General features: G+C 43.8%; 1 protein-coding gene across 1 annotated transcript; it reads right to left on the bottom strand.

The window, feature by feature from the left end:
- Window positions 1-1092: 1092 nt before the first annotated feature.
- SOX10 (SRY-box transcription factor 10) lies at window positions 1093-26236 on the bottom strand. Its single transcript, XM_053405729.1, has 4 exons — window positions 26055-26236; window positions 24665-25117; window positions 4554-4819; window positions 1093-3751 (listed from the first exon to the last, which is right to left on the bottom strand). Exons 2-4 carry the CDS (start codon window positions 25072-25074, stop codon window positions 3042-3044), a joined length of 1386 nt encoding a protein of 461 aa, XP_053261704.1. The 5' UTR covers window positions 25075-25117; window positions 26055-26236; the 3' UTR covers window positions 1093-3041.
- Between the last annotated feature and the right edge of the window lie 305 nt (window positions 26237-26541).

The raw sequence follows: 26541 nt of genomic DNA, 5'->3' as shown, positions 1-26541 counted from the left end.
ATCAGTTGCAGGTATGGATGGGGGAGATATTCTGCTTAGATCACAATTAAAGATGAGCCTACCTAATTTGTACTTCCCAAAGATATAGTCAAGCTGAAACACAGCCTGCCTTTGAAATTTGCATTTATCTGAATTTCGCAATGCCATGTGCACAAAAATGCATATATTTATGGAAGCAACACACAGAAATGCTTTAACTTAGAGGACATTGCTTTGCAAAAAAGTGTGTATTAGGTAAAGCTGCATGCAAAAATGTGCTTATTCAGGGACAAATTCACACTAAAATACTGGTGAGGACTTTAAAATGAATAGTTTGGGGGCCTGATGTGGAAATGTGAAGAACTGAACTTAAGTCTGGAAAAATGAGAAACTGAAATGGATAGTTTTGAACATGTCTAGCTGCGACGGACCTCAGCGTTTGCTTAGTCCAGTCCCCTGTCACTACATTCCCACAGAAGGTGGGAATGGGTGCTTCTACCAAAAGATTAGATGCAGACCAGGGGGTGGATCTCATTTGTGATTATACCTGAAAACTAACTGGGTGGAAATATGGTCACCCAGCAAAGACAGTTCTTAGTTACCATTTGTGCCCTTTCAACAATGTTTAGGGAAGAAATATGAAACACCATTTTCATATTGCATTTGCATTACTGCTATTAGCCGCCTTGAGCACTACAGTCGTACCTTGGAAGTCAAACAGAATCTGTTCCAGAAGTCCAATCGACTTCGAAAACGTTCGGAAACCAAAGCGCGGCTTCTGATTGGCTGCAGGAAGCTCCTGCAGCCAATCGGAAGCCACTGAAGCCTCGTTGGACGTTTGGCTTCCAAAAATAGTTCGCAAACCGGAACAATCACTTTCGGGTTTGCGAACTATTTTTGGAAGCCAAAATGCTCAAGAACTAAGCTGTTCGAAAACCAAGGTATGACTGTACTTGGAGGAAAGGCGAGATTCAGATTTAACATATAAATAAGAAGAAGAAAATGCGTGAGCCAGAAGGGTATGTGTAGATAGAAATAGTTTCCTTACACCCCTTTTGGGCGGTGGGGGTGGGGATTGAGAAAGAGAAAAGAAGAAATAGAAATTGACACGCATAGCTGAAACCTCTTAAGTTTATTATTCCATACATTTGATGCAAAGTTAATGGTGCTAGAGGGTTGTGGTGTTGGGAACAGGGGAGGATGTGCTACTTCCATAAATAAGGGTGTAGAGCAGTTAATAGATTGCATGCATACAAGGATTACAGGCATACTACATGTTCTTTTCAAACACCATGGAGAAGAGATAATCATCCATAGCAGAAAAATGGAGTCAAGCATATATAAAGCTCATAACTTTTGGGGAGGTTAGCCTCAGTCGTCTCAATCCAAAGGGGTTAGGAACAACAGCAAGTACCACAATGTACATGGTGGCCAGTTGTGGGTCTATCCTCATGCAACTGCACAGTGTCTGGCCTCTCCGGGGTGTGTTTTTGGTACTGTCTAAGTCACGGCAGCCATCAAAGTGACATGCTCATTCTCCTTTTTTGAAGCTATGGAATGGGCATGCATCAGGGCCACGGAGAAGAGGAAAATAAAGGCAAAATTTGATTTAGCTGAAGAGGCTGCCTCCATTTGAAAAACTCAAAAGTGAACATGGGTTCATCTGAATTCTGCACAGCCCTACTTCTTCTTTAAATGCCCATTCCACATCAGTTACACCAGCAAGGTCCTCCTTGTTGTGGCAAAGACAGAACTTAGCTGCTAACAATTTTGAACATGTGACAGGGATTGGCCCTGCCAGGAGGCAGGGTGAGGCAGCCTCTGACACACAGCAGATTTTGGAAAGCGGGAGCAAATGATTGGTGATTTAGTTTATAATGTTTTTGGCAAGCCATGTGCATGCTCTGCCTCGGGCACCAAAACGCCTTGAGCTGTCTCTCGTGGGGGAATGAGGATATGTCTGTCCTAGCATTGTGTTCATGTAGAAGTTCTCCCTGCACATTTGGCCTGTGTTTAAGAAAATAGGAGAACCACACTGACCGTTCCAGGCACTGATATCTTTCTGCTTTCCCTCACCCACTCTGCACACACATGTGCACACACACATATAGACACACAATCACTCTTGTAAGCCGGAAGGAAAAATATTGGCTTTGGTAGGGTATCTTCTGGCATGTTAGAAAGGTAGCTGGGGGAGTTTAGAAGGGAGCCACAAAGTGTTGGAAACAAACTAGGAATACAAAATGTTCATAACAACAAAGTTGGATTCAGTCCCATTCGCTTTTTTTACGGTCCAAGGGACCAGCATGTATGCACATGCTTACATGCTGCGATGCAAAGGCGGCCAGAGCATATAATGCAGTTCCTGAGTCCAAAGTACTGTGTAGTTAAGTCTTAAGAGAGCCAGGCAGCAGAGAGGCGATGGAATGGATAAGGGAAAGTGGGCGCAGGTGCCAAATATCAACAGGAAAAGCAAGCATAGGTTGGTCTTCCAATGGGGAGCAACATTTCATGCACGTGCGACTCTGAAGCAGGAATGTCCTAGAGCATGGTCCATATCGGACGGCTGCACCATTCTACTTCTCCACCTGTAACATTACCCCATCAGGGTGCCCACCTAGCCTTCACCCACAGCGAGTGGCAGAATTGCGTCCATTGTGTTTCTTTCTAAACCATCAGGATGATGGTCTGGACAACTTCAGGGAGGGGGAGAGAAGGGAAGGGATTATCTCTCAATTTTATTTTGTTTTAAACCCTTAATATGCTGAACAAAAACAAAAAAACCCGCCATGACTAGTTGCTCCGTGCCTAGAATCGTCCTCATCTAGAAGGCCTATGGGACCTCGGAAGCCAATCAAGGACTGGGATTGTGGGGGGTGGCTGGGAACCTTCCTCCAGCCAGGTGAGCCATCAATAACTGCGGTCAAGATAGACACGCCCGGATATTCTGTGGGTTCTGGCGACTGGATTACACCGAATGACCTCGGGACCCGGAGGCTCGTCTTCTGGGGCCGATTCTCCGGAGCCTTTCCGCTGCTGCTTTGGTCACTGCTCCCCGTTCCCTAGGGTCTCGAGAGGGTCGTATATACAGGCTGCTCCCAGTGTGTGGGGCTATGAGACTGTGGCACTGAAGGTGCCGGGTCAGAGATGGCAGTGTATAGGGGCCGTTGGGAGGGCCCCATATAGGAGAAGGCCGAGTAGAGGCCAGAAGCCTGACTGGAGTGGCCGTAGTAGGGTCCTGAGGGCTGGTGGTCAGGGTAGTCAAACTGAGGCCTGGATATAGAGGGGAAAGCTGAGCCATAGTGGGGCAAACTGAGAGAGGTGTATGCTATCTGTGAAGTGGAGGGTTGGTCAGTGTAATGGGCCCCCGGAGCAGAGCCTTCTGTTTTCACTTGTGCCTTGGAGTCTACCACCGATGATGTGGCAGCAGACAAGGAGACTCCATGCTGCTTGGAGATCCAGGCCGAGTGTCCACTGGCTGCAGCCAGGGCACTCCCAAGGCCATAACCAGCAGCTGTAGCATAGCCTCCGACATGACCTGGGTGAGCAGCATGTCCATTCGGCGGCAGGTACTGGTCAAACTCATTGACGTCGAAGGGCTCCATGTTGGACATCACTTCGTGGCTGATCTCCCCAATATCCACATTGCCAAAGTCGATGTGTGGCTTTCCTCCTTCCCCAAGGGAACGCCCCTCCCTCTTGGAGTCAGCCTTACCGGACTGCAATTCTGTCTTTGGAGTGGTCGGCGGTGTGGGAGGTCCGTGGCTCTGACCTGTGATATGAAAACCACATAGGAGGAAGCCAAGAGAAGATGTCAGTTACCACCTCGCCGCAGATAAAGCAGAGAGAACAACTTCATAGCAGAAGAAGAGAGCAGCTGACCTGTCTCCCTTCGCTGCACAGACCTGCTAGAGCAGCTCCCTAGCTTGAAGCCCTCCAAATGTTGTTGAGATGCAGCTCCCATCACCTTTAATCATTGGCCGTGCTGGCTGGTGTCAATGGGAGCCAGAGCACAAAGCATCTGGAAGGCACTAGATCAGCCTTTCTCAAGCTGTGGGTCCAGAGCTCAGGGATGATGGGAGTTGTAGTCCAACAACATCTGGGGACCCACAGGTTGAGAACCGTTGCACTAGATGGAGGAAAGCTGTGCTAGCATCATTCCTTAGAGAAGAGGCAAAAATAAATTGGGCAGCTAATGAAATACAAAATGACAGCTGGGTTAAATATAGTCCTTAGACTTTGGCAATGATGAACCATGAGGGTTTGTTTTTAAAAAAATAAAAAGTTGCCAAACTCACTTGTGCCATATCTTAACTATGCCAGGTCAGAAAAATAGGAACAAAATCAACCATTTGTTTTCACGATGGTACTCTACAGTTAGACAAGGGGCAGCCAAGTGACGGTCCTCAGATGAAGGTAAAACTACAACTCCCATCATCCCTGACCATTGGCCATGCTGGTTGGGGCACATGGGAGTGGGAGTCAAAAAATAACACCATGTTGCCTACCCCTGATATACCCAGCTGCTGATCTTCAGGCTATGTCTGTGGATTAAACTGTATTATGGGACTAACCTGAGGGGTGTTCAGGGTGCCCGTCAGACAGGGGAGAGCCTTCCCCAGGGTGCCTGTGGTCCAAATGGGCGTTCTTGTAATGTGCCTGTATTGCAGCTGCTCCACCAGCTTCTCCCTCGGCCTGGCTGTCATTTTCACCCTGGGCGGCCTTGCCATTTTTCCGCCGGCGCGGCTGGTACTTGTAATCAGGGTGGTCCTTCTTGTGCTGCATTCGCAGCCGCTCCGCCTCCTCAATGAAGGGACGCTTGTCGCTTTCATTCAACAATCTTAAAGAAACAGAGGAAGGGGGGTGTTGGGGGAGGACACGCGGAAAGAGTTTGTTAAAAGTGGAACCACAAACCCACCAGAAGCCATAGCATTGGAGGAAAGAGGGGCAAATATGTTCTGAAAGTGGATTGCTCCATTGTGACCCCTGTCAACCCTGCACTCCCTTTCAGAGGTTTTGCAGTGGCAGGGTGAGGCTCTTCGGGCCATTTTATGAACGACCTGCATATGTGATCAGCTCCCCATTTTTTGATACAGTTCTAGTCTCAGCCAGTGAGCCATCTGATCCATTTATCAGTAGTAAATTGCAATTCAATCACACCGGCAAAGATGTTGACCTTAAGCACAGTTTTATTTAGATTCAGTAACACGGGCAAAATGTCTTTTAATTTTCTTTATTTTGTTCTGTGTAGTTTTGAAAGCTGTGCAATTGGGAATGTCCCATTTAATTATCCCAGATATTGTTGCATTTAAAAAAACACAAAATTCTAGGGTCCTTGTGTTCTGATCTCATTTTCCACTCTCTTTAACAGGCGCTGCTTTATTAGATGCTGTTTTGGGGTGACTAATTAAATACACAGCACAGAGCCTTGAAAACACATGATGAAAGACACTATAGAACGGTACGGTCACTCCTGTAGCACTTTGAGTTTTCTCCAGTTAGAACAGAATCTCACTGCTCTTCATCATATTAGTCATGGACTAGACAAATTCCTATACCTCTTTTGCAGGTGCTATCAAGCTTTGACCACAACCTTTTTTCATACTACATCAGGAATGGCTAAATGGTGACCCTGGAGTAATTTTTTTCTGGACCCTGGCAACTCTTACCAGATTTTAATCAAGGTGTCGTGTACATGCTTGTTGTCAGTTTCCCTCATAAGAAACAGCATCGAGTGGACCACGTTTCTTATCTTTGTTCCCAAATATGCTTATTTAGCCCATCTAATTTGCTCAAACATAATTTACACAACTTTTGTAGATTCCAGAATTCCAGTTTCGGTGTTGTCTTCTGTTCTGAATATGGTTCCATGGTCATTCTATTTTGCAACACAAATTGACTGTTATTCCCCACCAGCCCAAATGCCGTTCTGTGTTCTATAGGAAACGGAAAAGCTCCAGGGTGTGAAAGCTGCTTAGGTGACATTTCCAGCCAAGACAGACCTAACTGTAATATCTCACATGCAATTTTTTTTCATTTATATGCAAGTTCTCTAGTTGAAAATTTGAGTTAACTTCTGGAGAAAGTATAAACTGAAGAAGCTTCTGAGGGCCTATGCAAATGCAGAACCAAACTTTCTGCAGAGTCTATTGCTAGAAAGTAAATAAACTCAGGACAAAGAAAAAAAGGGGGAAAGAGCTAATGGCAGCAATAATGAACGCAAAGCAGCCCATAGCAAAAGTAGTGGCAGACTTAAGACTGATTTAGTCAGGCCCTAACAACAACATTTCTCACCCACCCTTCACCGTGGTATCTCAGGGCTAGTTACACCAATTTAAAAACATAGTATTAAGAATTGTTAAGGCCATTGGGCAGACTGAGGACGCTGCCTCAGGCAGCATGTGCTGATGGGTGAGGAGTGGCAGCAAGGTGTTGGAGGAACCTGCCCTGCCTCCCTCAAATGCCTCTGCTATCCAATGAAGCCATAGAGGGCGCTGCCTCGTTCACCAAGGTTGAATTATGACCCAACTGCCAGTCCAGTCCGCTTCTGTACACAATGGTAGGGACACCATTTTGCATTTCACTTCAGCAAGCAAATGGCCTGGGGCAGTCCTGGATTGAGCGTCTCCTTTTCCCTCTTGGGCAGGATGTCCTGCAGTGGTACCTCTAGTGGAGCTGACCTAACTTCACACCAGGCTGAGAGGGTCTCCGCCACATAACTGCATTCCAACCATGGCTTTAATCCAGGAGATTAAAACGATTGAGTCACCCTGAGTTCAGCACCAGCTTTCCTGTGTCTCCTTCCTGCCCCTATTTATCACACACAAATGTCCCCAAGGATCCTAATTCTCTCATCCTGAATTGCTCCTAGCACAGTTATTCAATGAGTCCAAGACTATTCCTGATGGTTTCCAAGAAGCGGGAGACTTGGGAATCAAACCCATTTTGAAACCTATTCTGGGTGCTTTAGGTAGATCCACACCATATTTATTTACTTTATTTATTTTAAATTAAATTTCTATACCATCCTTCCTCTGAGGATCACAGGGCAGTTTTCAATGTAAAAATACATGAATACATAACGTAGCAACAAACAAAACAATACTTCCCCCAAACAGTTTAAAAGGTTATAGATCATTTAATTAGCCAAAGGCCTGAGGGAAGAGGGATGTTTTTGCCTGGCACCTTTATATTTAAAGGACACCCAACACACAGTGAAAGCACATGACTTCCCCCAAAGAATCCGGGGAACTGTAGTTTGTTAAGGGCTCTGCAAATTGTAGTTCTGTGAGTAGGAAACTTACAGTTCCCAGGATTCTTTGGGGGAAGTCATAAGTTTTAAATGTACACTGGATGTGCTTTAAATGTATGGTTTGGATCTGCCCAAAGCCCCCAAACAGGTTTCCAGATAGGTTTAATTCCTGGGTCTCCCACTTTTTGGAGACAATGAGGAGCTGGGCTTAGACTCGTTGAATAATCGTGCTTGGAACAATTTAGGATAGCATAATTAGGTTTTTTCTGACACTGGAAGAAGCAAAAACTCATTCCAGCAAAGGATCCAGCCTTTTTTAAACCTGGAAGGTACTAAGTACAACATACACTCCAACATTTCTCCAATGAAAATAGGGATGTCCCATTTCACAATGATAATTTTACTATTTATACACCACACATCTTACTGGGTTGCCCCAGACACTCTGGGAAGTTTCCAACCTATATAAAAGCATGATAAAACAATGAACATTAATAAAACAACCTTCCCTATACAGGATTTTCTTCAGACGGCTTGGGGGTCAGATAACTCCATACCCTCCAACATTTCTCCAGTGAAAATAGGGACATCCTAAGGAAAAGTGGGACATTCTGGCATCAAATCAGAAACAGGACGGCTTCTCTAAATCAGGGATGTCCCTGGAAAATTGGGACACTTGGGGGGTCTGAGTACAAGCTAGTGGGGAACTGGGTTTCTGCAAGCTTTCCAGAGCTTCCATCCCTTGCTTATGCTAGTGGACATAGGATGTTGCCTTATAGTCAGTCAGAGTATTGGGCTATCTAGCCCAGTACTTGTCTACACTGACAGACAGCTGCTCTCTGGGGTTTCAGCTAGAAGGCTTTACCCAGCCCTACCTAGGGATGCTGGGAATGGAAACTGGGATCTTCTGCATGCAAAGCAGATGTTCTGCCCTGAGCTACAACCCCCAGTGCATGCACAGGGATGGATTTTTCAGTTATGGCACCCACATGTGCCTAACCATATTGCTTCTTCTGAGTTTAGGATGTCATTTCCTTTTACTGTGAAAAATGTATCATGTGCAATATTACAGATACATGTTTGTCAGGAGGAAACAAGCCACAGAAACAGTGAACTCCAGATTTGAACTGCAGTGCTCGATAGCAGCCTTGCTCTTGAGATTCCCTGACTGCATTGTGCAACCAAGTCCTTTTTCCGTTCCTCCCACCCTACCCCGTGGCCCAACCCTGCCCTTGTCTTCTCCTGCTATGTCACCTGGCTTCCCTTTGTTCTTCCTGGGGATCAGAACTTCAAATCAGCTTTAGCGAAGGGAAACCGGTATGAGCAGGCAGAGAGGCCAGGAGATTTGCGGGATTTGGATTTCACTCGTTTCCTGCCTTGGCGTCCCCCCTACTTCATGACATTTCGTGCAATGGAATTTTTGCAGGCACCCAGGAAAGAAAGAAAGAAAGATTGGCATGTAAATGCAATTGGTATTAAGGCAGCTTTAACTGGACCTTCTCCTCCTTCCTCCCCATAGGCAGAATACTTTTTGATGCAGTCAGAGTGGCATCTACACTCCAGTTTTGTGATCACGGAGGGGATCCATTGCCGTGGCTTCTACATTTGTAGTCGTAGCACATGCAACTAGTCTAAATCACTGAGCCTCTTGGACTTGCCAATCAGAAGGTTGGTGGTTCGATTCCCTGCGACGGGGGTGAGCTCCCATTGCTCAGTCCCAGCTCCTGCCAACACTAGCAGTTCAAAAGCACACCAGTGCAAGTAGATAAATAGGTACCGCACCGGCGGGAAGGTAAAGGATGTTTCCATGCGCTCTGGCTTCTGTCACGGAGTTTCCATTGCACCAGAAGCGGTTTAGTCATGCTGGCCACATGACCTGGAAAGCTGTCTGTGGACAAACGTCGGCTCCCTCAGCCTGAAAGCGAGATGAGCGCCACAACCCCAGAGTTGATTTTGACTGGACTTAACCGTCCAGGGATCCTTTACCTACTCCCCCCCCCCACATCACCACCATGCTACAACTCATATCCTCCCTAACTGCTACTGGCTGGAGTTGATGGGAGCTGGGGCCTGACAACATACGGCATACCCTCCAACATTCCTCAGGTGAAAATAGGGACATAGTCTACCTCAGTGTCATCATTGCTATCCGCCGTGCCTTCTTCTCCTCAGAGGCTAGGGCATGGACTCAGACACAGTGGCCGAACGAACCAAGCTGGAGCCAAGTGACCATAATGGCTGCTCTTCAGCTCCCACAACACCCCTTGCAGCCATGGCAATGGCCTTGCAGAAGGCCCCACCCCCTTCGCTCCCCCACTCTCCACTTTCTTTATGGGAGTCCAACCGACTGAGGGGCGGGGAAACGGTGAAAAACTTTCTTGGGGGCATTCAGGTGACTTGTTTTCATAAAAACAGGAAGTGACGCCATATTGAGCGCATCTAGTAAATGTGTTAGAAGGATGCACAGAACTGAACTTCTAGTAACACATTGAAATGCTGTACTGAAGGGAAGGGCCCTTGGGAATTTGGGACTCTGCATGAGGAAGTGAGATGCTGTAATGGCTTAAGGGTTTTCGTGACAATCCTGGCATTGTGGGGGCAGTGGGAGGGTATGCATATGGAGGGCACCACCTTGGCCATCTGTGCCAAAGTATAGTATTTTCCCGTCTATAAGATGCCCCATGTATAAGACGCCCCCTATTTTGGGGGACTCTGATTTAAGAAAATGGGGGGAGATCTATTCTATCTGTGTATAAGATGCCCCCAAATTTTGGACATTATTTTTTAGGGGGGAAAACCTAGTCTTATACATGGAAAAATACAGTATGTCTATAGTGTAGTGGCTTTATTAGTGGGTGACTGCAAAGGATGCGGCTGATATATTTTGCCAAGCCTCTTTACTCATCGGTGTCTGCTACAGCTGAGTCAGTGCTATAAGAAGGGCTCAGCCATTGGTCCCATAGAGAGCAATGAGGAGAATTAAGGCAGGGAATAGAGTGGGGGAAGAGATCAGTTGTATCTATGCATATGTGTGTACAGACCCAATGCAGATGTTGCAAGCACTGCTCCAAGGGACAATTTGCTCAGAGCGGTGTGTGCCGAGAAAGATTCAGCTGTTATCCACATGCTGATATCCCATCAACCCATCTGTTATATTTGATAGGCCTCTTGCCTCTAGCATGCAGGCATGGAATAAAAAAACCCAAATCTATGGCAGCCAATGGATTCATTTCATGCTGCTCCGAGAGAGGATCCTCCATATTTACACACCCCAAAGACTTTTTACATCCTATTTTGCCATGCACCGAATGCAGAAGAGAGAGACCAAAGGAACTTTAAAGAGACTTGAGCATGAATCTGCTAACTTATAAAAACGTTAGTTGCTATCCACTCAGACTTGAATGGAGACAGTGGTTTCCTGTCTCATTATAGGTGTGAGTAATTAACTGTGCTTATTTTGAAAACGTACATTTAAGTTTTTAAATGCATTTCTGACAATTCAATTAACACATATGCAAAATAAGCAGAGCAGCAGGCTATAATTTTTAACCATTTGATGCCACTGTTGACAGTTTTTGCTCTCTACATCAGAGGTGGGGAACTATAAGGCTGGATCAGACTTCCCAGACCCCTCCTGTCACTTCATGCTCATTCGCAGAGAGGAAAACAAAATGATCTGCCCCTGCAGGAAGTTCCCTACATGGCCAGCTTGCTGTTTTCTCTCTTTGAGTGCTGAGAAAGGGCTCCCTTTTCCCAGTGCCCAGAGAAAAAACAACACACATGTATATATACACACTTACAGACATATGCACACTTGCATACACTTTCACACACACACACACACACACAGAGAGAGAGAGAGAGAGAGAGAGAGAGAGAGAGAGAGAGATTTGTACACCAACATGCTAACTGAGGATCACGAAGGGGCACCCTAACATATAAAAGCATATGCCACAATAAACATGCAAGTCCTAAGGCATGTATTCTGCCTTAAAGGGGAAGCTATCACTTAAGGGAAATATACTTATTCAAAGGCACCTTTAATATTTTTTCACATGTTCACAGTCTAAAGCCTGGCATGCAGGCTGATTCTGGGAATTTAGGAAGCATCAATTTTATTCAAAGCCATGCGCATCTTTTTTTTTTTTAAAAAAAATGTTTTTATTAAGACTTTCTTGGGTTACAAAAGTACATACATCGTTTCTGTTTTCTGATCATAAAGTCCTTTTTTCAGATCATTTATATTCGATATGAGACTTTGATGCTGCATACAGTAGAAGGTTGGGGAAGAAGAGAGGTAGGGAGAGAAAACTGGGGAGAGAAAAAGGGGGTAGTAAACTTTCATTCTTTTACATAGTGTATGTGTGATATTTCTGTGTCAGGTACACATGTGTAGGTTCCCTTTCTATTCAATAATTAGTTTTCATTGGTTTGAGAGTGGTTGGGGACTCAGGGTATGGTTAGTTGCCTTCAGCCGACTGCTGTGAGTTTTCTTTCCGGGGGGGGGGGGAGGGTTGTTGGGTCAAGTTAGCCGTATCAGTTTGTATGCTGTTGGTGGGGTCTTGCCAGTCACACCTTTTAAAACTTTATTTTAGCTTAGCAAAATTCATTCAAAAAGCTCTGAACTATGTGTGAAAGTAGTTCCCGTAATTGCAAGGTGAACTGAATGTGGAAGATTTCTACAATTATCTGCCATTTGTGGAGCACAGTCTGTGGGCATGAAGCTCAGGCTGTGCTTTTGTTCTTGCGATGTCACAAGTGTCACAACACTCGGCACTATTTATAGCCCTTGTCAATGTAGCACATGGATTGTTATTGCATGAGGGTCATAGGCACCTGTTGGGCCCAGCCGTCTGTGATGTCATTCCTGGCAGAAAACAGCTCCTCCCTCTCTCCCTCACATTCTATTGGTTGCCAGATCCATTTCAGGGTTTGTCTGGGTTTTGGTTTTTTTAATGCTTCATTTTAGGTTTTGGGTTTGAAAGCTGTGTTCTCCCAAATCATGAAGAGAAGCATGTGCATTGTGGCATTCAGAGAGAGAGAGAGAGAGAGAGAGAGAGAGAGAGAGAGAGAGAGAGGGGATGCAATAAACAGAAAAAAATATTCCACTTCCACAACACACTTGTTATGTTTACAACTAGGATGCAGAGATGGGATACTGAGGTACTGCTGCTGGTTGCATCACTTGTGCAAGTACTGCACAACAGGTGAAATGTGGCCAGGGCACACTTTGAGTTATTGTATGGAAAGGCTCAATGTGAGGGCCTATTATTTACAGGCATAGAATGGGTTAACAAGTAACCCCCCCCTTTCCTGTGAACCATAGTCCAATGAGGATCATAGGAATCTCTAGCGATGGGAGAGGGGTTTGCGGAAGAAGCTCAATTCAGTTTGTACTTCAAGGTGAATCTGCCTTATTCACACTTTCTGAAACAGCACACAAACTGAAACACAACAACCCTTCCGAATTCTCACTTCTCTGAATTTTGCAATGCAGTTCTGCATCCAGGCAATGTTTGCATACTAGGATAAAGTGTGCATACGACTGCATATGTTTGTGAAAACAACGTACAAAAATGCATTATATCAGGTGGAAATTGTTTTGCAAAATTGTGTATATTAGGGGGGAAATGGCACGAACATGCAGGCGAATTTTCACAAGAGCTTCTTTAATGAAAAGTAAACAGATGTGAAAATGTGGAGAATTGAACTTAATACTGAGAAACCGGATAGACTTGTCCATGCCTATGGATTTCTAACATAATTATCAGAACCTTCACTAAACTACATCTCCCAAGGACTGTCTGGGAAAACCTTTAAACTGCTATAATACGGATATATGTTTCGTGTGTATATATGCCTCCAGAGTTAACATCTCTTTGTGACCAGATTGCTTACTGAAATTCTTGGGCATGCTCAACTGAAACGAAGGCGCTTCAGGGAGTATTTCCAATGCGCCTTGGTTCATCTCACTTCTTTCATAAATTCATGTACCAAGAAATTAATTTGTGTTTAATGTGCCTCAGCACTCTCCTCCCTCCCTCTTTTCCTCCTTTGTGGCAACAACAGCTACTCCTCTGCGGCTCGTTCCTGTGACCAGTTGTTTGTTATTTGACTTCTTGTCCAGTAGAGGGTGCTGCTGCGGACACCAGTATCTTGGCGTTGCATTTTTCAAGCTGTGAAACAAGTTTGCTCTCCTGGTGCATTATGCCAGATACTGATAATTGTTTTGTCTTGCTTCCAAAAGGGCGAGGCTCCTGTTTACAGGCTTTTTTGGAGAATGTCTGTAGATACCCTGCATGTATGTGTGTGTGTATGAAAGCCACCACTTCCCTTCCCATAGGTGTGACACCATTGAGTATTACCAATTGTCCCCGTTTCTCCCTCTATCTCACTGTTTTGACTGTCTTCAGCCTACCTCTTCAACTTCAGCTCAACTAAGTGGGACTGACTTCTGAATAGTCACGCCTAGGATCATCCTTTCAGACTTAAGAGTGCTTCCAGATTCAGACTTAATATTGTATTCAGATATTGCAAATAAGTTGCCTTAACTTTGTGAGTTCTTACCGGAAAGGTAAATCCAGATTAAAGTGGGGAATATGGGATAGAATCATAAAACTGTAGAGTTGGAAGGGACCCTGAGGGTCTTTGAGTTTAACCCTCAGGTTCTGCCCCTAGTCACCCCTGAGTGGGCTTGAACCACCAACCTTCTGGCCAACAGCCAGACACAATGACCCCTTGCGCCACAGAGACCTCTTGATGCCTATGAAGTTGTGAAAGTGCTGCAAAAAATGTAAGCTTAAGCAGCACCTGCCCCACAATAGATACCCACCTGGAATCATCCTTAAAGAGTATCATTCTAGGATTTGACTAAGTTAGAAGAATTCAGGTTTCCTTATGGCAGGGTATGGAACTATCAGATTTCATTGGACTCCAACTTCCATCAGCCCCAGCCAGCATGGCCAAATGATGGGAGTTGTGGTCCACAGGTTACACACACACACCCTGCCCTAGGGAAGGCCAAGTGAATTTGGCAGCTATCCTGGGTCCAGCAATTTCTTGGCATTCAGTCTGAGGCACTGGATACCGATTTTTGTTATTTACAGGAACATGTTGAAAAGCGTCAACTAACCAACTAGATTCAATTTCAAAACTACTCTAGGTTGATGCATTTAAAAAAAAATTAAAAGAAATCAGCTCTATATAATTAGCCTCACCAAAGTTGGCAGAATGGCAGGGTGGGGGCAGCAGTTTAATTTCCGCTGCTTTTAAGTTCCCAAGGAAGCATTGTTGTTAGCTGAAATGTCCAGTGATAACCTGCATGTTTGAATCGTCTATCACAGATTAACCCCAGAAGCCTAAATTTCCACATTTTCTGAGAAGGATTACAACCAAAAATAAAATACTGTATAATAGAGACAGATGACACATTCAGCTGGGAAACTGGATCATTAGGCGGCAAGCCGACAAGTCGAAAGAAACACGTGTGCATTCACACACACACACACACCCACCCACCCCTTGTAACTTCTTTATTTAAGGGTGCTTCCAAACAGCCTGTTTATTGAGCATTCATTTTTATTTGTTTACAAGGAGGTTAGCTGACACCGTGTCAAAGCAAGTATTATAGCACACTTTCCAGTGCATTCTATGATTCTATTTACTCATCATTTTCCTTTTCGCAAAGAAGTCAGATTTTGCAGAGGGTGGGGAGTGGATTTGTTGTGAGAGACCTCCCCAAGTCCGAGTCAGTGATAACCGCACAACTTGAATTTGCTTGTATGTGATTGAATCCCGCCCTAAAATAGTGATAATCTGGAAGCACCGTAACTAGGGTGGAGGTCTCTAATTCCTTTTTCTCTTTGCTGCATCTAGGGGTTCATTTCTAGAAGTTACAACTGAAGCTGACCCTGAAAACCGTGCCGTAGGACCTTAACATTTCACATTGCGGCTGCTGTTGGTTGTTGTTGTTATCTCACATTTCAAAATAGATGTTTTTCCACAGCAGCTTACAAGTGATTACAAGGATTAAAAATACATCAAGACATACACATTTATAATTCCATATATTCCACGGTTGAGCAGCTCTAAAATTTTGTTACAGGGCTGAGTTCTGGTGACCTTGAGCTTAAGCCAAGGTGTAGCCTGTGAAGAGTGGTCTGATGTTTTAGGCTGCAACCCATACCGTGTCTACTCAGAAGTAAGTTCCACTGAATTCAATGTGGCTTACTCCCAGGTAAACAGGGTTAGGATTTCAGCCTCAGTTACCACCGGAAAAGCCAGCAGTAAAATGGAGCATCATGAGAAGACAACATGCTTTTTAGGCTGCAAAATAGCTGTTCTCAACAAAGGAGATAAATAACTGGGAATTAATTAGACCGATTAATTACAGCATGAAAATGAAGCCATTAGCATCACGGATGTTGCCACAGAGTCTGATTCCCTTGTAATTGCCCTTCACATTGTCAACAATAATTGTGATGGGAGGTATTCAAAGCTCGTCCTCCTCAGAGTAGACCCATCGAAAATAATGGACACGACTAATGTAGGTTCACTAATTCCAATGAATCTACTTCAAGTAGGACTCAGTTGAATACGATTAAAACTCAAGGCACACTGTAAGCCTTATAGCATATGGGGAAGGCACACAACAAACCAGTGGGAGAGTAATCAGCAAACCACTCAAAGGCCTGTTTATGTCTCCCAGAGGTGTGGTTTTATCATGACTTGCCCACGGGACAGATAGCAGTTGAGTGTGCTTCACTCAGATTTATTCTGCCACGCTCACAAGCCTGCCGATGCCCGTGCAACTGTTGATTCCGTCAGTGTACAGCGACCCCAACTACTGCACTACCTGACAGCAACATTTCAAAAGACAAACAGGTTCTCTGCAAAATCACGAGCAAAGAGAAGAAGGCACACGAGAAGGCAAGGATTCCAAATATATGTACATTGCCATGCAAAATAGCGACACAGGCTGCACATACTTTTTCTGAAGCGAATTACATGTAACCCACATGTGCGCTGTAACTTGTAATGAACGCAACACGTCTGCTTTGCTACATGTGCGTTCCTCACTTAAGAAAATGGACTCTTGAGGAATGTGCATGTGATTCCCTAAGTAAAATATACATCTGTGAAGGAAATTAATCGTGGATGAAGTAACTGGCCTTTGCCTTTAAGAACCAGCAGGGCCCAGTAGCTGAGAGATCTATTTAGTTAAAGCTCAACTCAGCTACAGACCTGGTGTGTTTGTGCAGCGAGGGAGGGGGTATTGGAGCTCCTCATCAGTAAAATAGGGTGGCCAGTTATGGACTGCCAAAAAAGAGGATTTGTATGGACCAAAAAAAGATCACTTCGCATAACATTCACATAACGAAATTCATATGTATAGACATGGCTCTAGAAATAATTCCAATAATTTAAAAAGAACTACAATACAGTGGTACCTCGGGTTAAGAACTTAATTCGTTCTGGAGGTCCGTTCTTAACCTGAAACTGTTCTTAACCTGAGGTAACACTTTAGCTAATGGGGCCTCCCGCTGCCACCACACATTTTCTGTTCTCATCCTGAAGCAAAGTTCTTAACCTGAGGTACTATTTCTGGGTTAGCGGAGTCTGTAACCTGAAGCGTCTGTAACCTGAAGTGTCTGTAACCCGAGGTACCACTGTACATCACACCATAGTGGGGAAGACACCAAGTGACTGGTGTGCCTGCTTTTTTTACTGACCAGGGGTGGCTAATTGTGATGAGTGGCTTCTAAGCTCCTGATCTCTCTTTCTATAGTTAAATTTATTTAAACCAGACATGGGGCAGATTTGTTTGTTTTTACATTATGTATTTCCGGTGTTTTCAAATTGTAAACTGCCCTGTGATCCTTGGATAAGTGTGGTATAGAAATACAACAACATCAACAACTCTTCAAATAGAGGGCTGTCTTCTGACTGCCCTTCCAAACAGAGGTATGTAACATGGCTACCCTACCATAAAACAAGACATATTGTGGGAAAGATGACCTAAAGCACATTGCAAATTTAAAGTGCTGCCTATCTTTACAATTCTGAGTGTATTTGGAAGTACTAACTGCAGGTTTTCCTTCCCCCAATGAACTCCCAGGTCGTGTTGATGTGCAGATATGAATAATGCCCTGCCCCTTGGTGTCTGTCTCTATAGACAGCGGTTCCCATAGTGCAGTGACTGAGGAGCATGTGTCACAGGACTGGATTGACAGATCAACACTTCAGGAATAAGGAATGTTTTGGAACCATGGGGTTGGAAACAAAGGACGTGCATTACGATTTATGCAAGATATGGTGTGTAAACAGCCTAGTTGTTGTTAAAACGTAAGAAGAGCCATGCTGGATCAAACTAAAGGCCCATCTAATCCTGCACCCAGTTCTCACAGTGGCCAAAAATATGCCCACTGGAAGTCCGCAAGCAGGACATGAGTGCAACAGTATTTGCTATGTTTTGAGGGACTGTAATGTTCTTGGGTGTCCCTTAAAACAACAGAAATCTGGAAATTCAGGCAATAGTTTTGCATTCCTTGAAGGGGAAAGAAAGGCTACCGTGGAGCCTAATAAATCTTTAAAATAAAATAAATAAAAATTTGTCTGGAGCTCCTGTTTTTACTACAGAATGTAGTCACAGAAAGGGAAGGATGTGGAAACTACTAACAGCACAAGCGGAGCAACAACCACACCACAGGTCAAAATAAGAGGAGCAAGTTGTATTTATATTTTGCCAAAGCGATTCATCATTTGACTTTAATGCATCAGCTTTTGGGGGCACCAAGGCCAGTCACCATTTGATCCCAATTCCCAAACCCGGTGCTGTAAGTTTTTTCATATCTGCAGCTTAAATACCTTTACATCTCTCTTGCCTGTTTGTTTGTTCCCAATGCAGAATATAATGCAGAGGAGAGGCATTTGTCATTCTGGCCAAGTGCAAGTTTTCCACTCACATTTTAAACCTCATGTCATGAGTGAAAACAGCCTGAAACAATGGCTCTAGAATGCCACCCATCCACTCTTCTGGACCTAGGACCAACCTGTGCAACATGGGACTTACTTATATACAATGCCACCATTTCTCTCCCCCGCCCCCATCTTTCCTTCCTTCCACCATCTTTCTCATTCCTCTAAAACAAGGGGTGGCGAACCTGTAGTCCTCCATTCATTTTTGAATTCCAACTTCCAACTTCCACCAGCCCCAGCCAACATGACCAATGGTCAGCGATAATAGAAACTGGAGTCCAGTAAGAGCCAGCAAATACATTTTATCCACCCCCTTCTTTAAAATGTAATTGTAGCACTGCTGCTGTAACATACCAAAGCAGCGTTGGGGGTGGGGGGTGGGAGAGAGATAAGACCCTCTAGCGGCAAACCAGAGCTCTGGAACTCTTATATTCTGCTTGCTATCTCCCATCCTTCCCAACTCAAGTGGAACAACAACAATGGAATCTTTCTGGGAGCGATCCACCAGACATGATGCCACTGTGCAGCCCCTATTATTTGAAACTGGCCACTTGTGCGAAGAAAACACAAACCTACCCCAGCCACAATGAAAGGAGTGGAAGTCGCAGAACTATAGTATTTGGTAAATGGCGTGACCTCTCTGATTTATATATGTGTGTGTAGAATCAAAATAATAATGACAATAATAGATTAGTAGTAGTATACTTCCTTTCTACGCAACAGAGCCCAGGAAGACGAACTTCATTCTAAAGGCTCAAATGCTGCCACATCAGAACTGCAAAGTAAAGTTGCATTTCAGTTTTCCTTCTTAAGAAAGTTCTCTTTAAAAAAAAAAAAAAAGGGTAAGTGTATTTTGGTGTAGTATTTATTTTAAAATATTTCTGCTGATTTTGAAGCGTTGGCGGCAGCAGAGTATTTAAAAAATGAGGAAAGCGTGTAGAGCCATGTTAGTGGCGAGACACACAAGGAAGTCTCTGTTAGCAAAAGCAAACAAGGCTAAACAAGTAAAGGCGTACATTGGTGGTGTTTCCCCCCTCCCTTTTTTTCACAAGGCAGCCATGTTGATTTGGCCCATGGGTTGTCCTCGTGGAAGCCACTGGGACATGCTGTGAATACACTCCTAAAACCAGAACTATGCATGCAGGACAAATACCAAGGGATCTAAGGCTAAAAGGGAGCTGAATATTATCCAGACTTCTGCCTTAAACGATGAGCATTCATAAGCACTTTTTAGTACAAAAAGGAAGCATAAGGTAGTATCCAGCTCTCTTCACTGTAGGGAGTGCATGAGCAGACCCATAAAAATACCAGTATCCACAGTACAGATCTATCCTAAACTCTTTTTTTTTTTTTTTTTGCTACTCTGAAATAAGTTCCATTACATTCAGTGAGCCTCATCCAGGCCACTAATAAGTAAATTTAGAATCACGGCCTAAATGTGTTAAAGATATCAAATAATCATAGAATTGTAGGGTCATCTAGTCCAACCCCTGGCAATGCACAAATCTTTTGCCCAATGTGGGACTCAAACCCACAACCCTGAGATGAAGAGTCTCATGCTCTACTAGCGGAGCTAATAAGACATTAATAAGACAAATATAATAATATAAGAACAATGAAAGTAAATGCAGCCATGAGTTAAAGGATATTGAGATCCAAAGATATCGTCATTCCGTTTAGCGATTCACATATCAGACTAACTAGAGAAGGGTTTAAAAGGCAGGTACTGCAACCTTACACCATCACTGAGCTTGTAGCTAGTTAGGGAAGTGGACGGCACTCAAAAAATGTTGTTGTTGTTTTGCCTCCCTCCACCATAATTTATATATTTCAGATATTTGTTTGCTAGTTGGATTTTTTCTTACACAGGTTAAAAGATTTTATAATAACTGAATCCTTACATTTGTGGAGCGGTTAAACATTTGCAACGCTGAAAAATCACATCAAATAAGGGTCGGGGAGAAAGGAATGGTTTCTGACTGGGACTACATAGAAAGTACATGCAGACAATTATAACTAACCTTTGTCGACACTCAGTCTGCTCCTCTCAGCCAACAGAGACCAAGGCATTACACAGATGTATGTGCTACTGTTACCAATGCAATAGAGACATAGGTTTCCCTATTGGTTTATACTGCAACGCACTCTTTAGGCGGCAATCCTCTGTCCACTTTCCCTAGAGAAAGCCCTACTGAGTTCAATGGGACACACTTCTGAGCAGACATGGTAAGGTTTGGGCTGTTATGGTAAGTCCCGCAGAGATGTAAGTCCCATTGAGCTAAATGAGATGCCTGCCCAGGTAGGTTTACTACAAATCTATCCACAGCAAAAATGAGTCAAAGAATCCCTTGAGCCACCATTTGACAAGCAGCAAGAAAATTAATATACGCAGGTATTCCCGCAATTTTAAAAATAAAAGCTACAGAGAAAAAGGAGAACCTTTAACTGAATGGCTAAATGGAATATTCAAAGGATTCCCTGCCTAGGACTGAACTACAGTCAACTTGTCTGTATGCCACAACAACAGTCAGTTGGGTTAAATCAGTTAGGTATAGCATTATTATGATGATGACTAGTGGATAAAGTAGGAAATGTGTATAGGAAGAGTCAGGTGAGTGGTGTACACATCTTTCCAAAATCTTAATCAGGTTCAGCAAAGCATTTAAGTCCACATACCAGTGAAGCATTATGGGAATGATGGCTAAATATTTAGACTGGGAGAAATTTATATGTAGGCAGGACAATTGCTGGGAATCGCACGTGGGGTAAATGTTGTGGCACCCGGGTCCTGTTTGCTGGCTTTTCAGAGGAATCTGGATGGCCACTGTGAGTATAAGATGCTAGAATAAATGGGCTTATGGCCTGATCTAGCAAGATTTTTCTTTTCAGGACAAATCAACTGGTGCCAAGCCTTAGGAATCTAATTTACGGTCTGCCACATTTCTCCATTTTAATTCTTTGAGGAAGCCATTTTGTTTGAGTTGTACTGCAGGCAGAAGACTTAGGAAAAGAGAGGAGGTGGTTTGATAGACAGAGGAAAAGGTTTTGATGGGTGCTATTCTCTGTCACCACAGAGGTAAACTAAAAAATGGATATAACCCAAAGGTCCTGCCTTTAAATGTCTGTATTTAATATTTCTGCTTCGTGCCCACTAGACGTAGAAAGAGGGTTATCTGTCAGATATAATATGGCGGAAAGAGTGGAGAGCCAAACCCTTTAACTGAAGCTCAGTCTGAATTCTTATGAATTGCCATAAGGGGGGGGGGGACATCAGTGACAGAAAGGGGTGTGTCTCTGACCACTCTAACGTGGCAGTGAAAAAGCATTTCTCCATATAGGAAGTTGCTTTATACTGAGTCAGACCGCTGAGCTCAGTATTGTCTCTACAACAAGATTTCCCAAACCTCTGAGTTCATTGACTCACTGATGAGCTTATAAAGTCGTCATCAACCCCATCCCAAATTCTTTGTAATGTAAATGAAATAAGATGAAAATAGATCAAGATATAATTGATATTTATTAACAATCGCTCACCGTTACTCATTGGCAAGGGATGTGCACTCTGTACATGCCCACGGCCTTTATTTCTGAGGCTCGTAATTCCTAATTAATTTTTTTGTACTGTATCTCAGAAACTTCCACGATGACCTTTTGACCCATGGGTCTTTATACATTCCCTGAAGAGTCTCATCAACCTTCAGGGGGTCAGTACTGATTACTTTGAGAAACCCTGGTCTACAATGCCTGGCAAGGGCTTTCCAGGGTTTCAGACCAGGAGTCTCTCCCCATCCTACCTAGGGATGCCGGGGACTGAACCCATGACCTTCTGCGTGCAAAGCAGATGCCCTACCACTGAGCTACAGCCCTTCCTATAAACAAGAAGCCTGAAAAGAAGTGGCATTCTTGGCCCTGCAGCAATCACATGGATTCTGCATGGCTTTCCACAGACAAATTGCTCAGCAAAGCTAATCACATGAACTAGGTCCCTGCTTATTTAGATGAAGGAATGGCAGTTAGGGTGTGGATGGGAGAAGAATTTGAAAAAAGAGAGAGGAAAAAACCCACAGGGTGGCCGGATCTTAAGATTTCAGCATGTTGCATATATCTAATCTGTTCACTCAAAACCAAGAGTCATGTGATAATTATTATTTTTTAAAGAAAAGCCCTGCGTCTTCCATTTTGTTTTGTCTTGAAGGTATTTTCTAATAATCAGATTTTCAGATAAAAGCTGACATCCTTACCATAACCTCAAGGATTCAACTCAAACAGAAAATAATTTAAGCTTTGCTCAAGCCTAACTTGAGTGTTTTTTGTGGGTTTTGAATATTTAAGCTGTCAGAGTACTGCAAGCTGAAGTAGAAGGGATATCCTGCCTTGGTGGAATTCGTTCTTAAAGGTTTACGTGGATGAACAGCCCCACTGCATTTCAAATCTCACAGGAGAGCTTTACAAGTCCCTGTGTCAATGCAATAATGCAGTGCCCATCCTCACAAAATGCACAACCAGCCTTTGTGCCAAGGGAGGTACCAATTTAAAAAAGAAAAAAAATTCTGATGTATGTTCCGGAGAAGGGAAGTATTTTGCCTACAAAGTCAGGATTCACTTGGGAATGAAACCAGCTAAAATTAAACATTCAGGAGCTTCTTATCAAATCAACCAAAGCAATAAGTCCAGATAAAGCCTCAAGACAAGGCATGTGGAGACTGGCTGCTGGGGGCAAGAAACTAGCAAGGATTGCTATTTTCAGCTCCAACTTGCTAGCCCTCTCTTTGCAGGTTAGCATTTGGAGAACGTGGGTTGGAGGCAGAGTTGCGCCTGCCATAATGCATGAGGGCATGGACACTGTCCAGTAGGTGCCCATGACATTCTCACAACTGCATGATTCTAGACACTGCTCCAAACAACAACAGTCCTCTTAGGTGGGGTAAATAATCACATTTCCCCACCTGCAACATAGTGTTACTGGAATGCCAGGGAAATGTAATGTCTCTGAAACAGTCATGCTTCCTTAGTGTAAGATGCTTAGATTCCATTTAAATGGCGAGCAAGAGCCGCACAACAAATGCACAATAAACAGATAATCTGGAAAGTCTTGAACAGTACAATCCTATGCATATTTACTTAGAAGTGAGTTCCGGTATGTTCAGTTGGGATTACTCCCAAGTAAATTTGCAAAGGAATGTTGTCTTCAAAGATTTACTATATGAACATATGTGCACCTGAATAAGGAACATAAAGTGCCTTCTCGCTACCTGAGTGGACACTGGCTTGTTTCTACTATGGTTGGAGTAACATGTTGTTCCATAAACAGAAACAACCCCAAATTGTGACAGTCCAATTAGCCAGAAGCAATGCATTGGCATAGATTGCTCAGTGGCAATATAAGGGATCTTATATTCTGATTGTGTTTCCTTATCTCTCCATCAGCCTTTTATTACAAGCCTTGTTTATTGCTCCATTAGCCTCCCCCCACCCCACGACTCTTCATTGTTCGTATATTTCACAGCTGCCAAATTCCAAATCCAAATCACCTTCAGGCAATCACCAATTATCAATATCTGTGACTAAACAACAATGCGATGGTCTGTAACAGGGGGCTGAGTTTCTGTCCTTTGCCATACCTGCTCCTTCCTTCCCGCCATGCCAACTCATGCTCACTCTGTCTTCAAGACAGGTACAAATACATTTAAGGATGTTTTTAAAAACAAAAAACACAAATACAAACAAATGCCAGGCTAGAAAACTCAACAGACACAGAATGTCAAATTCCAAACACTCCAATTTGAACTTTCACAAATCAAAGATTGGCTCAAAATCATGAAATGAAAACCAGCTTGCATACAGGGGAGCACAATTTTGTCATTTTGCTGCTCAGCCTTTGTTCCATGAAAATCACTTTTCTTTTCTCTCAGCCATGAAAGCTGTCAACTTTACATTTTCGAATTAATCTTTCCCTTAATTTCACCACCATGACACTGCTTGTTTTGGACTTCAGAACTGTTGGATAAACAGCATGTAGCAGAGGAGAGACTTGTGATTTCACTAGGGGATAAAACTGAAGAAGAACCCCAAAAGTGTAGTAGAAAGAAGGAACGCAACAGGTCAAGAGGAGAAGGTGAAGTATGCAGTTTCTGAAAACCCAACTGCTGGGACTGTGGCTTAGCGGCCAGATTAACTGGGCCTTGCAATGGAATAGGATTACAGGTCAAATCAAAACATGGACCAAGTTGTATACTGGCAGCACATAATCAAGAAAGAAAGTGCCTTCTATGCTTTGCTCCCTACGCCACTTATCTGTGCCTTATTTCCTGGATCACCCCACCTGCTCTCCCCTTATCACCACATCAAAGCAAAAGTTAAAACCAATCAATCGATGCCTGCTGAGCTTCCACCACTCTCTAGTGCACCCCAGTTTCCCCTCATCTTATGTGGTGTCTTTCTCCCAGCCATTCTTACCTCCAGAGCTTCCCAAGCGTCTTACTGAGCTCTGCATTGTGGAGGTGAGGATACTGATCTGCCAGCTTCCTCCGGGCTGCTTGCGCCCACACCATGAAGGCATTCATGGGCCGCTTGACATGGGGCTTGCTCTTGCTGCTTCCATTGACCCGCACAGGCATGGGCACCAGGGTCCAGTCGTAGCCACTCAGCACCTGGCTCACGGCCTCCCTGATGCACACTGGGAACTTGTCGTCATCCGCTTCTGAGTCCTGCTGTTCCTTCTTCACCTTCCCCATCTCACCGCTGCTGGGGTTGCTAAGGTGAGAGCTAACATCTGATGCCATGGAAGGTCCTGGAGAGAGGCAGTGGTGGTCTTCAGAACCCACAGGACTCATCTCCACCTCAGAAAGGTCTTGATCGTCTGTCATTGTTTCCTCTTTGTTTTACTCCTCAGGTACCAACGTCTTCCAACTGGAACCACACACACAAAAAAGGTCTAAATGAACACTAAAGCTAAAAAAGTTCAAAATATCTGAATAATCTGGAAAGGATTTGGTACACGCTTAATAAAAATCTGTGGATCCTACCACATTAACATGTTGTTTTATGGGACCTACAAAAGCCGTGATCAAATGTGAGTGGAAAACATTCTAATTAGCTGGAAACTTCTGACATGTGCCATAAAGTTTCTCTAACATGAGAATCCGCTTTTTTTTGCTGTACATATTATCTTACAAACAAAGATTGGGGAGGTCTTCAAGAGGGTGAAGACCAAAAAACAAGACCTATTTCTTAATTTCTCCTTCCAAATCCCAAATATGCCTGCAGTTTCTTAACTTGCTTTGATACTGGAGTCAAGAATATCAGCAGTTGGGGGGAAATGGGTGGTTATAAGTATTAAAGGATCAAGACAAAACGCCTCATGATTGTGTAAGAATTAGTGTATTCGGAGTGCGTCTCAAACACACTGCGCCATTTGAAGCAGACCAGGTAAAAGGCATCATAGAATGGGCTGGAAATATTTTGGCTTCATATTCCCTTCCTGGTTCACTTACGCTCCAGATATTATTATTTTTAAAGTTTGTGTGCATCGCATATATCTAATATATATACGTATGTTAAAAAACTTCTAGAAAATTTGAAGCTTCTATCACTTTTCAACCCTGTCAGACATTAACCAACCTCAGGAAAGCAATACCTAAAAATAAAGTTGGCACAGGCACCTAGCTGGTTCCCTAACGTAAAAGAAATTAGCCCCCACCCCAAATTGGCTGCCTTTTCAATCTGTAATTCTTCACCCAAAGCTCAGTGGAAGGAGAAAACTGTCAGATGTGTTTTAAAAAGGAGAGAGAAAGAGGGGGAGAGAGAAAGAGACAGTGAGTTACCAAGCTCAGGTAGAGAAACTTACATCGGCCGCTCTGTCGGGCAAATCCTGAGAGAGCTGTAATTTGTATCCCAATAGCCCCTCTGTTCTCCTTTCACAAGCCTGGTGGCTTTTCAGGAGCTGTGTGCTGAGGAAACTCTCAGACAAGTGCCATTCCTAAGGGGAGGCTTGGTTTTTCCTAATACCCTGGATGAATGTCTCTGTGACTGGCTTGCCGCTTTACACAGGGGGAGGGAAAGACAGAGGGTGGAGCTAAGAGCTCTTTATGGCCCAGATGCATTCATTGTATGCAGGCAGGAGATTCTAAGGCACCCCCCTCCACAACTGCACATTTCAGCCCCCATCTCAAACTGACACTTATAGAGGCGTGTTGTTATTTGTTGTTGTTTTTTGGGGGGGAAGGTGGTGCAGTCAACATTTATTTAATTTGTTTTTACATTGGATGGTTAACATTGGGCATTTTTAGGCCTATTTGGTATAAGAAGGGATGGCGTTTAAGGACTGCATTGAA

The sequence above is a fragment of the Podarcis raffonei genome, chromosome 10 (assembly GCF_027172205.1).
Source record: "Podarcis raffonei isolate rPodRaf1 chromosome 10, rPodRaf1.pri, whole genome shotgun sequence".
Lineage (NCBI taxonomy): Eukaryota > Metazoa > Chordata > Lepidosauria > Squamata > Lacertidae > Podarcis > Podarcis raffonei.
The sequence above is the reverse complement of the archived record's forward strand: the minus strand, read 5'-3'. Positions and strand labels throughout refer to the sequence as shown.